This window comes from Marmota marmota, unplaced genomic scaffold, assembly GCF_001458135.2.
Source record: "Marmota marmota marmota unplaced genomic scaffold, marMar, whole genome shotgun sequence".
Lineage (NCBI taxonomy): Eukaryota > Metazoa > Chordata > Mammalia > Rodentia > Sciuridae > Marmota > Marmota marmota.
The window spans coordinates 3576802-3595235 of record NW_025999991.1 but is presented as its reverse complement, the minus strand read 5'-3'; the positions used below and the strand labels follow the sequence as shown (position 1 = coordinate 3595235).

Sequence of the window (18434 nt, the reverse complement as noted above, 5' to 3'; positions counted from 1 at the left end):
GGGAGGGTGGAGGATGGGAAAGGCAGCGGAGCACAACAGACACTAGTATGGCAATATGTAAATCAATGGATGTGTAACTGATGTGATTCTGCAATCTGTGTATGGGGTGAAGGTGGGAGTTCATAACCCACTTGAATCAAAGTGTGGAATATGATATGTCAAGAAATTTGTAATGTTTTGAACAACCCACAATAAAAAAAAAAGATGCTTAAAAAAAAAAAAGAAATTTCAAGTTAAGTGACAAAATATTTGGATTTTAATGAAAATAAAAGCAAAACACGTTAAAATTTGAGAGACACTGATAAAATTTTGCATAAAGAAATATGTAGTCTTAAAATATTTTTCATGGGGGCTGGGATTGTGGCTCAGAGGAAGAGCGCTTGCCTTGCATGCGTGAGACACTGGGTTCGATCCACAGCACCACATAAAAATAAAATAAAGATATCATGTTCACCTAAATTAAAAACTAAATATTTAAAAATATTTTTCATGAGCAATAAGAGGAAAAAAGATGAGGGCAAAGAACCCTGGCATTCAGACACAGAAATAAAACACCATGGAGCATTTCTGTAAAGACAAACTAATGAAGTCAGAAATCAATGAAATGAAGAAACTAGCATGAAATTTAACAAAACCAAGAGCTCCCTGTGAACGAGTGAATAAAAGAGACCTCTGGCAAGCTAAGTGAGACAAAGGAAAAGTGAATCAAGGGTACAAAGAGGAAAATGGACAAGATATAAATATGAATAGAAAGATTGTAAATAACTGAATGCTAATATTTTTATAGTGCAGGCAAAAAAATGTATCTAGGAAAATATAAGACCTCAAAATTGTCAACAGAAAAAAAAAGAATACTTGAAAACTTCAATAAGACAGTGTGCTCATCAACCAAAAGCTCATTTATGGGGGATTTCATAATAGAGTTTAACAAAATTTATAGTGACAGTGAATAATAATAGGTAGTCCCAGGAGTAAAAGTTTACTCAAAAACTTTGAATATGTTTCTCAAAATGGATAGATTAAGGGACAAATATCACTTGATTTCTTTAGAAGACTGAAATAATCATATTGTTAATAAAGTTCAACACCTTGTATGAGAAAACTATTTCTATATCAAGAATAGAAAATAATTTCCTTTAGTTAACAGGGTATATGCCAAAATTTATTCTAGTTCCTGCAGAAGCAGCAGACACCATCTATTTACTACTGGAGCTGTGGCTGGGATGCTATCAGAGCCTCCACAAAACATAGGTCCTGGGAACGAAGACCAGGAAAGGAAGGATATGCCATTATCTGTATTTTCAGATATTACGATCACTGACATAGAAACAGTCACTAGAAAAACTGTTAGAAACAACAAAAACACCTAGCAATATTATCAGATACACAGTTTGAAAAGTAACTTCTCAATGCCAGCCATTCTTAGTGAGAAAATGAAATATAAATGCATTCATAATAACAAGGGGAATTATGAGATGCCTAAGGATTTCCTTGAGGAGTATTTTAACCTTAAAAGAAGCAGAATAAAAGGTTCTTTGGTAAGTTGCTAAATAATTCTATAAAAGGAGAATTAACCAAATGTTTTGGGCTTTTGCCTTACTAAATGTTATATGCATAGTATGGTACCCTGGTGAAGTAAGCCAAATGGTGTGTTCGTGGTTCAAGAGCAACCAGTTTACCTAATAGATAATTCAAAGGTGAATATTCTCTCTGTCTATGTATTAAATGCATGTCACCATAATGATGAAGAAGACTTAAGAAGACTTGTGAAAACTGGTTCTCTATATATAAAAGAAAATTCTTAAATCAACATACAAATCTAGATACTACATAGATGGAAAGCAAAGATATTAAAGAAAAACTATAATGCTAAGTGAGTGATTGTGGGAGGATATATTTCTGGTGTACGAGGTGGGTAAGTACTTCTTAAAGGAAATGATCAGAGCGTGACCCAGGACAAATTTGGGTGCTTGCGATTTGCAGATTTCTGTTTACTGCAGGACTCCAATGTGGAGTTGACAGGCAGGTGACAGAAGTGAAAAACATAAAGTGTAAGACAGAAGTAAGACTAATGCTCCAAATAGACACGTCAAGCTTACAAAACTGCAAGAGGAAATGCAGGAATTGCAGTAAGAAAATGGACAAGCAGTGTTATCAGGCAATTCCTGCACAAACGTAGCCAAAAGCAAACCTGTATAGGAAGATAGTCCAAAATAACTGAGAACAGAATTACTTTACATCCATATATTTCAGAAGACTAATAAGTGATGGAGTGCATTGAGAAGCATGTGGGAATACAGGGGCCCTCGGGCATCAGAGGAGGTGTGGAGCTGCCATTCTGGTCAGCCATCTATCACACATTTAAATTAAGGAGTCACATGTCTTTAGTACAATGCTCTGCTCTCACTCCTTTTATGTGACCTCAGAAGTTCCTCACAGGGCTGAGGTCTTAGCTCAGTGGTTGAGTGCTTGCCTCGCATGCCTGAGGCACTGGGTTCCATCCTCAGCATCATATAAAAAATAAGTAAAACAAAGATATTGTGTACATCTACAACTAATAAATAAATAAAGAAAATAAAGTTCCTCACACTGGGTCATAAGGATATAGGAAAAAAAATCTGAATTATAGAATTATTTGAGGTAATGGGAAGTTGCTACCAATCTAGTTTCTTTGACTATGAAAACATAAAAGTAGAGTAGATGCAAACTATGGGGATTCATGCAGCCTTTGGAAGCCAATGACAAAAAGAACACAGAAATGCAAACAGGTCTCAGCCTTCACATGGTGTGAATGAGAATAAGACACAGATGAGGACTATTACACGATGGTATTCCTGTGGATTAACAGTGCAGTGAATCTACAAGAAATCAACAGTACGTGTTTATACGAATCACACAAATAGAAAGACGGCAGTCAACCTCACTGTGATGATGGCACACAGTTGAGGAGGATGAGTGGATCAGGGAATGGGAATAAAACAGATTACAGACAATCCCACACTTTCAGGAATTATGGAAACCAGTGATGACAGCACCCACTGAGTGAGTAGTGTGATCACTGCAACCTTCACAGGTGAGCTGTGTAGCACCGGGAAAAGAGAGAAAGGAAGGAAGGAGAGAAAGCAGGAAGGGAGGGAGCGTGGGAGGAAGGGAGGGAGGGAGGGAGGTTCACCTCCTAAAGAGAAGCCAACTGAAATTCCAGCAGGTCAACCTGTTGACAGGCACATGCTCACCGCAATCTGCAGGTGCTCTGAGTCAGTCTTCAGCCCAGCCGCCCCCAGTGCGGCACATGATACCTCTTCACATAACTAAGGGCGTTGTCGTATTTCTGTGGTGAGGAATACGGAGTGGCAATGAGTGCTGGTGTGGTCATTAATAATATCAATACTAAAGGTTACCCCAAAGCTGAGACTGCGGTTAATCTCATAAGTTTATGAGACCAACTCTAGCTGTGATGTAGGAGTCAACTGTGAATAACGTCTAGCTAATGTTTAGCTCCACACTTACAGACTCAAGACACCATCTTCAAGATCATGCACATTTTTGCTTAGAAATTCATAAAGCTTCAAATAACAGAGAACTCAATTAGGACAAAGAACCACATGTCAAGGGTCAGGGCAGACCCTGGTGGACAGTCATCAAGAAAAGGGGACTCAGTCCTGCAGCTGCAGGGGGCTAACCCCACCAGCAACAGAAGGGGCTTTGAAGAGTCTTCTTTAGGGCCGGATGACAAGTTAGTCCACCTGCTTCCCTGACTTCAGCCTGTGAAACCCAGAGACATGCTGGCCCAGGCTTTGGACTCACAGAGCTGCGAGTTCACAAGTGGGTACTGTTTGACCCAGTGCCTTTGTCGCAGTTGGTTACTCAGCAGTGGAAAACCAGACCTGTGTCCCAGAGATCCTCAGCATTTGAACTGCATAAAATATGTGAATCTTGGGGAGAGTGATGGGACTGATCAGATCAGTTTACTTGCAAGATGGAACTGGGATAAGACAGGGGAAAGGTCACTTTTTGGCCCACATCAGAGAGTTGGCGGACTCAGCTCAGAGACTAGAATATTGTGTAGGAGGACAATCTCTCTGAATCTTTCTGAAGCCATAAGATTAAAGGAGGATTCCAATCTTTTAAAAATCAGGTTGAATTTTAATCCTGTAGTGTACTTGGTATCTAAATATGATTAACTTCATTCAAAGAAATTAAAAAGGAGAACTTGGGAAAATAGTTTATTTTTATGCAAATAATTGCAATATCTCTGTGAGTTTGTGTGTGCATATCTGCCTGTCTCAATAAATAAATAAATAACCAACAAAGCCAAGCCAAATGCCTTGCTTCCCTCAGTGTTTTGTGGCAGGGATTTCTCTATTTCCTCTAGAGGTCAAATTATGTCTGATAATATTTCCAAGTTAAGTACAAAAAAAAGGAGCATTTGCCATTAAAAGAAGTGATGGCATTGAGTCTCAAAGGCTGCAGTTCCCTAAATCAATGACCTACTTTCTAATCAATACAGTCGTTCAGTGGTGGCGCCTGGTCTACAAGATACAATTGTTCAATGACCAATTAAAACTTTCCTATTGTTTATTTTAAAATAAGACTATTAGATTTAGAAAGCTTTAAAATACCATATCAATTTGAAATAAATATGAGGCATCAGTATTATTTATAAAATAAAGATGCAAGATAGATATTTATAGTGAAGTACAAAGTATTATTCACGAATAAGTTCTCAGTGCAGCATTTTCAAATTATAGGCTATACATGAACAGGTGTTCATTACCTGGGCTATAATATATAACTTTCGGCTAATGGGGAAAAAAAGTTTATTCTCAGGAACATGATGCTATAAGCGTTTCTCCATTACATCTGTCAGCTATTGCAGAGTTAGGCAGACTTTATAGATGGATCAAAAACAATTTTAAAGACCAAAAATGTACTGAGGATATTCTGAAATTAATTCAAGTCAGTGCATCTAAATCTTTGAAATGAATGTTAAAATGCTCCAGAAATGATGGAATTAATGTCAAAACAGAGTTGTGGTACTGAATATTCTTTCACATTGTCTGACTTACCACATAAAATGACTTTTGAAAATTATTTTACTTCATCCTCCAAATTTGTCTCAAAATTTATCAGAAGTCGGTATGAAATATTTCCCTGTTTTAAAAACTGCAAAATCTGAAGCAGAAGTGACTATTATAAACATATTGTCTTATATTTTACATGGTATTTTACATGCAATTATTCTCTTGGTGTACAATTATTATTTAGAGATAGGAAAATATATTGTTTAAATTATACCAATTTTAAAATATAGTACCCTTGTAAATAGTTGTCTTGAAAATGACATGAAAGTAAATAATGTTAAAAAGTGTAATAAATATAGTATTTTTTTCTCATAAAAGACAATATTTATTTACATGGGCTAAACCCAGCTCCTAGCAATCATACAGGTATTTTCTAAGAGTCCGATTCTCATCTTCTGTAAAGTGATAGTTTTTTTTTTTTTTTTTAAACCTGCTTACTGGATGGTCTATTTTCCAAGGCATCCTTAATCCACATGGACTGTTCCTCTTGGAGATACATTGGATTTGGGAAAGTTTTATTTGGCCTCAATCCTGATATTAAACAGATCAAGTTTACCTCTGAACGTTCACTGTTGCCTTGAGGTCACCCTTTGCTGACACCCTCCACCCTGAGGTCTTGACTCCTGGCTTCCCCTGCTGGTGGCTGACTTTAGAGACACTGTATGCAGAAGGCACAGCGTGCTGTGGGCACTTCCTTCCTTTTCTCATCCTACATAAAAGCAGCTTTTCCTGTTTCATTTCTTTGTGTTTCCTGAGCAACTAGCATGGGATAACAGGATTCAAACACGTGACAGGATGAAATAAACAATAAAGGATCGTGGGGCTAAGGAAGACTATCCCAAGCTCATGCGTTGGCTGGAGGGTGTTTATGTTCACGAAAATGGAACTTCTTCAGATGGCGAAATGAACAAATGGATAAGATGCTTTCATCCAAATAAATACCAGTCATTCCCAGAACTGCACTGTGGGAACTTCCAGCAGGTATCTCAAGAGACACCAACTTTGGAACATGCTTCCCATCATATCAAGGGTGCACCCACCAAGCATTGAGCCATTATTCAGAGGCTCAATGAGAGTGTTCGACAGAACATTCTGCACAGACATTGTGTCTGCACACACTAGGGATGTTTGGTTTTTAAAGGTATGTTGCAAAGGTGGCCACTTTTCACCAGGACACCCTCGACATTTATTTCCTGGGCTCTCTCGGATGTTTGTCTTAAATGAAGATGGGTACTGCTAGCACCAAAGAGGAGTGAAGCAGACAGAATCAAAGGAGGCTGTCAGTGGGTGTCAGGTTACAGAGGATTTCCACGTGAGACTGGTCCCGATTGGAGCTTCACTCTCCTGGCGTGGCCCCTGAAGCTGCACATTATTCTGTCTTCATTCATCCTTTTCAGGGATTTTATTCATCTTTTCCTCCCTATAGACAGTGCTCATATTTATTTCATTAAATTTTCTATAAACTGTTTCCTTTTCATCTGCTTAGAAAATTAAGGAAAATTTATTAGCTGATCTTATGTAAATTACTCCAGTTCGGTTTTCATCTAGGATAAATTTGTTTTGAATATCTGTTGTGACAATTATATACAGCTACATTTTCAACCCTAATGCATTTTTAATAACTTCCTTCGGTAGCTAGTGATTTGAATTTCAAATTTCTTTCTACCAAGAAGTTTAAAAAAGTATATACCATTTTATAACCGTTTCATGTAAAATTGATTTATGCAGCAGGATGTTGCTCACAGTAAACATATCAAATGTCTAAGTGAAACCATCAATACTCGTAAGTTTATAATATGTATGTTTTAGACAGGGCATAATACAAATATACAGTTGATAAAAAAAATAACTGTATCCTTAGCTTATTTTTTAGAAATTCCTCACTTAGGTTAGAATCATTTTATTTTTTTGATTGATCATTTTAATTTATTGCTATCATACATTAGGGCAGATTTTAGGGAAAATCAAAGTTACTGACTAATTACTCATTTAAAGTATTTAAACACTAATAAACCGAATTTATTGGATTATTTGACAAGGGATTTTAAATTTTTCATGACATCTCTGCTGCTTAAAGGATAAAAACCCAGTTCTTACAGGTTCTCGTATCCTTTGCCTGGTTGCTACATCCACCTGGGTCGGCTCATCTTCCTGACTCCCTCTCCTTGCAGAGTTTGCCAACACTCGATTACCCAAGTGCTTTCCAAATCACCCCACGATGTAACTTGTTATCACAATTTTTCCTCTTTATTTTTATGCACAATGCATTCCCCTGTGTATTTTGCTTAAAACAGAATAATCTTTAATGAAGCAGAGTAATCTTTGAAGAAGCTCCTGACTGCACATCCTTTGTAAAGCCCTAATTTCCAGAGATAGAATTAACTATTCCCTCATAGTTTTTATTATTCATTGCATTTATTATAGTCAGCTATTTATAAACCCTTTATTTCATCAGATTGTAAAAGCTTAAAACAACAATGACAATAACTGTTAGCATTTATGGACTACGCTACACACTCCTAAATCCTTCAAATGCAGTATCTTATTTTCTGCTCTCAACAATCCTGTGGACAATGACATTTGCTGTCCCTGTTGTGCAAACAAGAGCCTCAGTATTTGTCTTGTCACCAGACCCAGCAATCTCATAAGAATATATATCATGCTAATGGTTGCATTGTATTAGTAGTCTCACAAAAAATTATGTAACCCTCTTAATCATGCTGTGCTCATTATTTACGACTTGGGATTAATAACAGTTTCATAATAAAGAGGGCAGCTCCCTGGGCAACAACAACAGTGATTACTCCTAGGAATAGATATGCCTGCAGGTCACTTATCTCACCCAGGAAAAGCAAATACTCACGTTGAAGGTTTTACTCCAATTTGAATATTGCTTCATGGAAATACCATTTTGATGCCTTGAGGAACAGACCGCATTTGAGTAATAAAGAATGGCATTAAAGAAAAATAATGGAATGACAAAAAAGAATTTGAAGTGGTGCACCTGCTAAGGGAAAGAGGACCCAGGGATCAGCATCATTGGGCTGGGTCATGAAGAAGGAGCACAGAGATGTGGCTATAGAAGGCTCAGGTATGAGAACCAGTCAGCAGTGGAAGTACCAGGCAATGTGTGCTAAAATACAGTTAAAGTGTGAGAAGGGGACCTGAGCACACCGTGTTGAAAATCAACCGCAAGATCTCTGACCACTGAGGAACCATGCTCTAATTAATCTTCCCTATAAAGATTGGTTTAAATTTACCAATTCAGTTCACAGTCAATCTCAGAAAAAAAAATGACATAAAATTATTGAAAGGAAACCTAAGTCACTAAGGAAGTGAATTAGCCTTGCCAAAGCTATAAAGTCATAGTAATAAAAACTTTAATCTTCTCAGTGTTGCCACGACAAAGGTAAATTTTAGCTGTCACATCTACTGAGTTTCGTTATTAAAATGCTTTCCACAGCTGCACATTACAGTGGATGAAATTTATTTAGCTACTTATTAACAGATTATTCCCTTAAATATTCTTATTCTCATTGAGTTCTGTTACTGTTTGTACCTTGATTCTCAGGTAATGGGGGAGGGGACATGGATGGTTTTGAAGTGTGACAGTTTTTTTTTTAAGTTGTAGGTGGACACAATATCTTTATTTTTATTTATTTTTATGTGGTGCTGAGGATGGAATCCAGTGCCTCCCACATGCTAGGTAAGTGCTCTACTGCTGAGCCACAACCCCAGCTCAGTTGCAGTTTTCTAACATTAATTTTTGTACATCCTACTTGTGTCCACACTCAGATTCTATCCTTTTCTTTTTGTTAAAATGCATGAAGCACCCTTGATTCTTCCAAAGACAAGGCACTATGACAAGACGCAGGAACTTCCTCCTCCTAGAAGAACTTCCTCCTCAACTAGACCATTCCCGCTGTGCTTTCTACAGGTGTGCTGTCATACGGTCACATTTTAAAAACATATCTGCTTCGGGTCTTGGCACAAGACTTCTTGAGAAAGCTCCCTAAGGGCTGGTCTCTTTTTCTCCTCTCATTCTTCAGTAGGTCACTCCATGTAAACTTAGTCCTGATATTTCAATGAAATAGTTCTGTCAGAGTCACCAGACACGTCCATGTTTTATGTCTAACCATCTCCTTTCTGTTGTCTTCCCAGTCCCTCCATGATGTTAGACACAGATGGTCATCTGGTCATTGTTTTCCATGGGTTCCAATGGTCTACTCTGAGTGTTCTTTCCACTTAGAGTCTTTTTTCAGACTTCTGCCCGGGCTCCATTGCCTTTTCTAATCTTCCAAATACTGTAGTGCTACTTATTTGTTTATTCTTTTCTCTTCCAACTCTTCCAAGGACATTTCATCCAGTGCTGTAGCATATAGTGCTACCAATATGCTCAGGACAACCAAATGAACTGTAGCACTGATATTTTTTCTACTCCTGACCACTTTCAATTACCCAATTGATTATTAGCCTAACAGACATTTTATGTATAACACATACAAAGTTAAAGCTTGTGATTTTTACCCAGATTTAGCACTTCTAGACTTCCTCATGTCATGAATCACATAATCATTGATGCTCTTGCTCAAGTTCAAACCCATGAATCACCCATGATTACTACATTTTACTCCATCTAATTCTTAAGTAAATATTGTCAGTTTTTCACACACCATGTCCAAAGATTGTCTTTTTATCTCTAGATCCTATACCAACACTTCATCTAAGCCACCGTCACATCTGTACTGAACTAATTACTGCTTAAGACTTGCTATATATGAAGAACCTCTTTAAGCAGTTACATGCAGAGCTGTAAAATTTCATTTATTAACCATTCCAGCTATATTTAACCTCATTACATGGCAATGGTATCATTTATTCCTTACAATAGACTTCTTTCATAGACACTATCATAATCTTAATTTATCAGAGGACAATGAAGTGTGTTGAAGGTTAAATGGCCAACCCAAGTTCACACAGCTGCTACGTACAGAATCTAGATCTCACATTTATAATGTGCCTGCTGGGCAGTGTGGGGAGATTCCTGACCTTCTTCAATATTCTTTCAGGATTGACCTTTTCCATATTGCTGTGTTGAACAATATCTCACCCACAAAGATTGCATCCATTTAAAATAAGCCAACGAGTGAGTTTCAACAGTTGTATATACCCATTAAAAATACTGTCATAATAAAAATAACATTTTCACCATTCTTTGCAGCCTGTTCCCCATCCACACCTTTACCCTGGTCACCCTCTCAAAGCTAGGCAACCAATGACCTCATTTCTGTTACCAAAGATAAGTGTGAAATCATTACAATATGATCTTTAGAGGCCTGACTTCTTTGACTTGGCACCATAATTCTGATATTTGTCTCACATTCTGCGTACCAGAAGACTTTCTTTTCCATCATTCAGGGGTATCTGTTGATGGATGTACTATAATCCCCCCTCCTGCTGTATTTAGGTTGTTTTTACTCCTGCCTCTTGGAAACAAAGTGAACATTTCTATACTTGCCATTAGGTGGATATGGTTTTCATTTTGAATGGATAAATTTTTAAAAGCAGTAAATTTCTAAAAGTGGCATGGCTGGGTAGATGGATAACATTTTAAACAACATTGGTGCACAGTATTATATTTTGACCACCAATATGAGTGTTGTTGCTCCATGTTTTCACTAACTCTAATTATTCTCAGTCTTTTGGGCCATTCTAATGAATGGGTAGTTCTGGATTTTGGTTTGAATTTTACAGACAACTAATGATGTCATGTGTTGTCTCATGCACTTATTTACTGAGCATTTAGAAAATGTTCATAATTTTTATCCATTTTTAATACTGGATTATTTATGTTCTTCTTATTGCATGGTCAGATTCATATATCCTTGATACACGTCCTTTATCAGATAAATGCTTTAAAAAATGTTTTCTGTTCTATTACTGGCCTTTTAATTTACAAATTGGGTCTTTTAAAGAGAAAAATATTTTAAATTTTGATGTAGTTCAAATCAGTTTAGCAAGTTTTTTTTTTTCTTTCTTTCTTTTTTTTTGTCTTAAGAAATTGTTTTCTTATACCACAGGGGAAACAATCTCCTCCTATGCTTACTTTTGGGAGTTTTTGCATTTCATTTAGACCAGTGATCTTGTTTTGAGTTTATTTTGTCTATGGTGTAAAGTAAGATCAATGTTTACTTATTTACCTAGGACAGTCAGTTGTTCTAACAGCATTTGTTGAATTAAATTTCTTTCCCCATTGACTTGTCTTTGTATCTTTCTCTCAATTCAACTGATTGTGAAAGCACAGGTTCACTCCTGACCTTCTATTCCCTTTCATTGATTGTTTTGCATATCCTATTGCTAATATCTTATTGTGATGATCTCTGTAGTTTCATAGTTTGCCTTGATGTTTTTAAGCATAATAGTTCCAACTTAGTTGGAATAGTTCCAATAGTGCGCTCTTTATTAAACTTGCTTTGTTTAATCTAGATTATAGAGATTTCCACATAAAATGAGCTTTTAATATCTACAAAAAAAGACTTATGGAATGTTGATTAGAATTATGTGGAATGTATATGATTTTTTTTTGTACTTGAAAACTGTGTGTACTTTCCTATGTATACTCACTTTTGTGAATTAGATGTGTCCTTTGCACTAGTTCAAGTTTTTTTTCAGAAGGGCAATGTCTGACTCTCTTGTATCTCCAAATCACCAACCAGGAGCAGAGGACCTGGCATGGATCAAAGATACATACCTCTTGTGTCCACATTACCAATCCTGATGGTTGGTTAGAATTCTACAGTGTGTCGAGTTTTCAGACAGAAGATGGTTGGGCCCAAACAGTAGATAGTAAAGGAGGAGTGTGGGAGGTGGGGGTGGGAGGACAGGTGCATTGACTAGCAAGCTCACGTTAATGTAATTCATTGATCAGCAGGCAGGGTCTCTGACTAGGATTTCACAAAAAGCATAGTTATGTTCAGTCCCTCAACCTAGCAATGATAAAATAAATATCACACATTTGTATTTCAAATCCTGGAAATTCTTTATTCACAGGTTTAATCTTATTGCCAAAATCATAACCATAATAATCACAATACAATACCAGTAAGACTTTAGAACTCAAACTCTTTTCCTGTAGTTAGAATAAGAATTGTGTTAGCTGTTTTATGCTATCAGAATTCCATAACCCTTAGAGACATGTAATATAATAATTCTAAAATCCATCCATTTGTGAGAAAACCAAATGTCCACGAGCTAGTAAGTGAATAGGGACTTGAACTTGCATTTTTTTATAGTAAATCTCCATTAATACATAGAATAGCTCATACAGTTACTGAAATTCAAATTCTAAGCTCTCTGATTAGGTTCAGATATAATGTATGTAACTGTTAGCTATTTGTGTAATAGAATTGTTAGTATATTACTATAAATAATCTTCTGTTAATAAAAGGAGAAATTAGAACGTATAACATATAAAATAAAATTCCACACTTTCATGACATCAGCCGGTAAGTTTCTCTAGCTCAGCACCAAAGACAGATTAGAATCTTTACTGAGCTTTCCTGAGCACCTACAATCAGCAATACTGTTTTATAGTTCTGAGTTCTGATCAGGAATCCTCCATATTGCTACAAAATACTGAACTGTGTTTTGATGTGATCCCCAAAGATAACTTTAGGTAGCATATGAATTATTACTTGGGGTTATATTTTACATTCTTTAATTCTTAGGAAATTGATATTTTACTCCTTGAATTTATGGCACATTTCTACATCTCAGCACTTTCGATGATCATTTCCTTGTTAAGGAGCTGACTAAACACCAAGTGCCATGTACATTAACAATATCATTAGCACTGCTAAAACTTGCCTCAAAATTTTATCTCCTAAATATTGCCCAGTGTTTAAATCAAAGTAACAAATGCTCAATTAACCTGAACAGAGGGAAAATGCCTACTCAGCACCTTTGAAAATGATCTGGTTGAGTTATGAGTCATCTCATTTTGCAAACTAGCAATAAAAATGAGTCTTTCATTTGCAGAGGTACCCCTGGCATTTACAACAGATGATTACAATAAAGAAGAAACATAACTTTTGAGTTTTATCAGAACAGGGGCGTTTTATCTTGACCATGAATCTTTGCCTCTGCAGCTTTCATCTATCAAGGAAATATCTCCATGAGTTGTCAAGGGTGTAGCTATTCTCCCAGGGACTCCCAGGACTCTGACTCACCTTATGAAAGTTTCTGAAATAAGCTGCCTTTTCATCTGGAAATTTTTCTAACCTTCTGGGTCCTTTGCTGGAAGCCTTCTTGAAAACCAGCCAGCATCGTCTGAAAATCTGAAAATAAATAAAAGAATCCCATTATCTCTCCTTTTTATATGCTCTTAGTGGCACCAAGAGGTTTATCTATTCAATTAATCCACTGGGAGTAAATTTTTAAAAGCACACTTACTTTATAGAGTAACTTTGTCTTTGAATGATAAGCATGTTACTAATTAAAATTGCAGCAAATTTTTAAAATAAAATATTTCTTATAAAAGAATTTCTTTGTGTAATGAGGTTGTCAATGTGTTCAGTAGTTTTCGATGTAAATAAATTCCCAGGGTTTCAAGACCATATACAACCTTTATTCCCACTATCCTCAGGACAGATAATTTTCTGTTTTCTATGCTAGTGCAGTAGCAGTTCAATAAGCTTAAGTGAAGCACTTCTGTATGGCTCAATTTTCTACCTCTGGAGGAAAAAAAAACATTGCATTTAAAAATTAACTTATCTTGTAGGATTTTAGGCTTTTTTTTTTAAACAGATGCCCATATGTTAATTTAGTTAACAGAAAGTAATTTGTTTTTATAATGGGCACATCTGTCTCACTCTTTTATACTTTTTTAATAACTAGAATTTTATTAAGTACTTAGTATGTACAATAAGTTTCAGATTTTATATACACATTTAATCATCAGAACTAGTAGATAAAGTAAGTATTATTAACTTCATTTTAAGATAGAGTTAGAGATAATGCAAGATTGGAAAACACAACTGTATGTCTTTACACTTTGGTTAAAAAAATGACTAATAATTGCACAAACAGAAACCGTTATTTCTGGAAATTGCCTTTAAGTTATGAACTAATCACTCTTGGAAGTTTCCATCATCTGTCACCGGGTTCTCACCTTTCACATGCCCTCCACAGGCCTTTTCGGAGGCAAGGCAGTATAGTCTTTTATTCCAGTAATGAAACAGGTCTGGGAATGCAAACTGGCCACAAATTTTAAATTTCAAAATGTATCCATTGTTTGCTGGAGTGAAATCTCTCCACAGCCACAGGAAATTCGTAAAAGGAAATTTCAGAAACTTAGGTCACTATGTTTATCTTCTCTGTCTTTATTTAAATTGCAAAGTTGTCACAGTACACTTTGCGTTAGAAGAGGATGAATACTGCAATTCTGTTGACTGATTCTGGGGTGCATTGCTTCTTTGCTAACAGACAGCATCCTTCTTGGTAAAAGGCACTTTTAGTGCAGTTGATAGAGACTTCTCATTGTAAAGCAGAATAAGCAGAATAACAGCACATGCACTTGACGGCTCTTGCTATCTTTCTTAGACCTGGGAGCCTGGAGGTGCATGTCCACGACCACCCAGAGGTTCCTGCATGGGAGCACGTCTGTCCATCTCTGCTTAAGATCCAATGGATGTGCCTTCCCTCTCGAGTGCTTTCCCTCTGTGTACATGGAAATGAGGAGCTACTTTGAAACTCTGGGTGTTCTTCCCACACTTATGCTCAGCACATGCTACATCTTTGGGCCCCTTAGTGATGCCCACTCCCTAAGTAAAACAATAACAAAGAATATATCAATGTGATTGGGCTATGATCTTAGTATGTGGTTTCTGAGCTTCAGTGGATTCAATTCTATATCGATTTTTATTTGGTGTTGGAGAATTCTGACTTTAAATTTAAAAACATATTCATGTTTTAAATAGTAACATTTAGAAAATGTGAACTTAGAAGAAACAGCTTGGCATAGTGGAAAATCCTTAAAATTTTGGGATCAGACAGGCTTGGATTTACATCCTGGCTAGCTGAGCAGGCTCAGATTACTCAGTGTCCAGCTAACAAAGGAGAGCTCCCCAAGAGAAGCAGGGAGGATGTGGCAAGGGGGACCCATGTTCTGTGCACGGAAGGTTGCCACGAGGATCTGCTCATTTTGCTTACAGAGCAGGTGCAATTTTCTGCTCATGACAAAACTCTACCTAGTGAACGCCTGTTTCCTAATGAGGCAAAAGCCTAACAAATATTCAGAGCCAGAATATTCAGATGCAAGTGTTCTCCATCCAGAAAAATTAGAGGATCACATGAAAGTTTTAAAAGATAAACAGAAATTATAGTAATGATCTTCCAGACATGAACAGTGCAACTGTAAAGACGGGACCTGGAATTCCAAGTCAACTCAGCCCCATGTGAGAGCCACAGTGGGCAAGTCACTGAGCTCTCTAAGCAGGTGTCCCTACATTAGTTTGGGGAAAACAATGTCTATATTATATTATTATGGTGAAGTGAAAAAGAAATTAAGCATATTAAGTTAATCCCACAGTGCACACAGAGTCACCAATAAACATAATTGTTACAAACAGACAGGATGCTCTAAGCAGCTGGCTTTTCATAGTATCCAAAACCGTCTACACACCCTGCATGTGTCTGCACATATTACACATGGCAGTATGTTTACATATATGATATGGTAAAAATGGACTTGTACCAAATATACTTTTAAAGTTTTCAAAGATTCCATGAGTTATGGGAACTATGATATACATGGTATGAGTAGAAAAAACTCTTTAAATTATTCCATTCAATACAAATATTAATTCCTGCTAATATCTTAGGATACTTCAGGTATTGTTAATTAATATAGCTATTCATATTTACATGTACCAATACAGAGTAAAATAAAATGCAATTCCTTCCAAAAATGACTCTCTCCACAATATACCATGAAGTAACATACAGAGAGCAAGTCTTTTCACTCACTCTAATACAATTTGAAGCCTTGTTTTAGAGCTGAGGGTTTTATGCTATAATGTCCAAGAACAGAGAAAAACTCAATTTCACTGTAAGTTCTGTTATTCTTTAAAGGCCTTGCCCCACAGAAGTTATTTTAACGTCCCCAAGACTTAACTTCCTCATCTATAAACTAAGATCAAACTCCATCATGACTCTTTTAGGGTTAATAAGAGATAGATAGCCTGCAGAAAGCATCTAGCATATGCTTGGAAAGGAGTCTACAGTCTGATCTGAAACTCTTGGGTTTTGGGTGCTGAACTGAACTATGTCCCCCCAAATTCACCTACTGAAGCCCTAACTCCTGGTGAGATAGTCTTTGGAGATGGGCCTTTGGGGGATAATCCGGGTGAGATGGAATCACGAGGGGTGGGCCTTCATGGTGGAAGCAGAGTTCTCTTGAGAAGACCCCAGGGCGTTTGCTTCCTCTCTCTCCCTGCTGGCTCACAGAGAGGCCCCGTGTGCACTCAGTGAGAAGGCAGTTGTCCCTAAGCCAGGAAGAGGCCATCACAGAACCCAATCACACTGGCACCCAGATCTCAGCCTTGCATACTGCCTCAAGTCACCTGATGTAGGGCACTTTGCTGTGGTAGCTGAGCTGATTAAGGGGGGGGGAAGCATATATATTTGCAATATGTCTGTATCTATCAGCAATATCTGTATCTATATAAACAAAGGTGATATACCCTTTTTCCCTTCACTGCTCATAGCTCATGTCAAATGAAGCCTTTGATACTCCCAGAAATGTACACAGAGCTACCTAGTGACTACAGTGCCACATCTGGTATTACCATAGTTAGTTTTTATTTTGGAGTGAGCTAAACATGAGCCAGAAAACACAAGCATTCCTGATTTGAGAAGACTGACTTTATTTATTTATCTGTTTATTCTTTCAGTATGGGGATTTAACCCAGGGTTGATTTACCACTGAGTCACATACTCAGCCCTTTTTATTTTTTATTTTGAGACAGGGTCTCAGTAAGTTGCTAAAGGCTTTGCTAAGTTGCTGAGGCTGGCCTTGAACTTGTGATCCTCCTATCTCAGCCTCTCCAGCCACTGGGATTACAAGTATGTGCCACTGCCCCTGGTTAAGATGGACTTTTTTTTTTCATTTATTTTCCATATTTTTATTGGTGCATTATAATTATGCATCATGGTGGGATTTGTTGGTAAATGTTTATGCTTGCACACAATATAACAATACAATTTGACCAATATCATTCCCCTGAATTTAGCCTTTTCCACTCCTCCTCCCTCCTTTTGGTCCCTTTCCTTTACACTACCCATCTCCCTCTGATTTTCATGAGATCCACCCCTACCCCCCACCCAATACCACCTTTATTTTCGTTTTTACTCTCCAGTTTCTACACATGAGAGAAAAGCCTTAGTTTTTTGATTTTGGCTTATTTTGGTTAACACAATGTTCTCAACTTTCATCCATTTTCCTGTAAATGCAAAATTTCATTCTCCTATATGGCTGAATAAAACTCAACTGTACATATACCATTTTCTTTATCCATTGATCCATTGGTAGACACCCAATTTGGTTCCATGGTGTGGCTACTGTGAATTGTGGTGCTACAAACATGGGTATGCATGTATTGCTATTGTATGCTGACTTGAATTATATAGGATAAATACTAAGGAGCAGCATAGCTGGATCACATGGTGCATCCATTCCTAGCCTTTTGAGGAAGATTCATACTGATTTCCATAGTGGTTGTATTAACTTACAGTCCTATCAATAGTGTGAAATACCATACAGAGAAGAAATCAAAGCCAAATTCTAGCGATGAACAATTCTCATTTGAAGACTACCTGAGCAAATCTAAGCAAATGAGAAATAGGACCAAATTAAATGTTAGAAATAAGTCAAAATGGCTGGAATTATTAAACATCTTTCTATAATAATGATGAATGTAAATGGTCTCACTCTATAATTAAAAGACATAGGCAGGCTGGCAGGCAGAATGGATTTTTTTTTTAAAAGACTGAAACCTATGTTGTTTGCAAGGGACTAACATTATAGACAAAGAGCCATTGGTTGAAAGTGAAAGGATTGAAATTGGCCACCTTGTAAATGAAGACTGAAAACAGTCAGAAGTAGCTACTCTTATATCTGACAAAGCAGACTTCAAGTCAAAATGAATCAAAAAATCTCTAAAAAGGCCATTTCGTAATGTTAAAGGGAACAATCCAACAAAAAATATAACACTAGTAAAGATATATGTCCCAAATTTTGGTTTACCTGATAAAACATAAAAGAGATACTACCTGAATTAAAGACTCAAATGGACC

The 18434-nt window shown here is 36.9% G+C and overlaps 1 protein-coding gene across 1 annotated transcript in view; it reads right to left on the bottom strand.

Annotated features, from left to right (window-relative positions):
• Positions 1-18434, bottom strand: part of Dok6 (docking protein 6) — a 376031-nt gene that overhangs the window by 227788 nt on the left and 129809 nt on the right. Inside the window, exon 2 of the mRNA XM_015499571.2 lies at positions 13310-13417. Within this exon, the coding sequence (XP_015355057.1) occupies positions 13310-13417 (108 nt within the window). The remainder of the gene's footprint in view (positions 1-13309; positions 13418-18434) is intronic.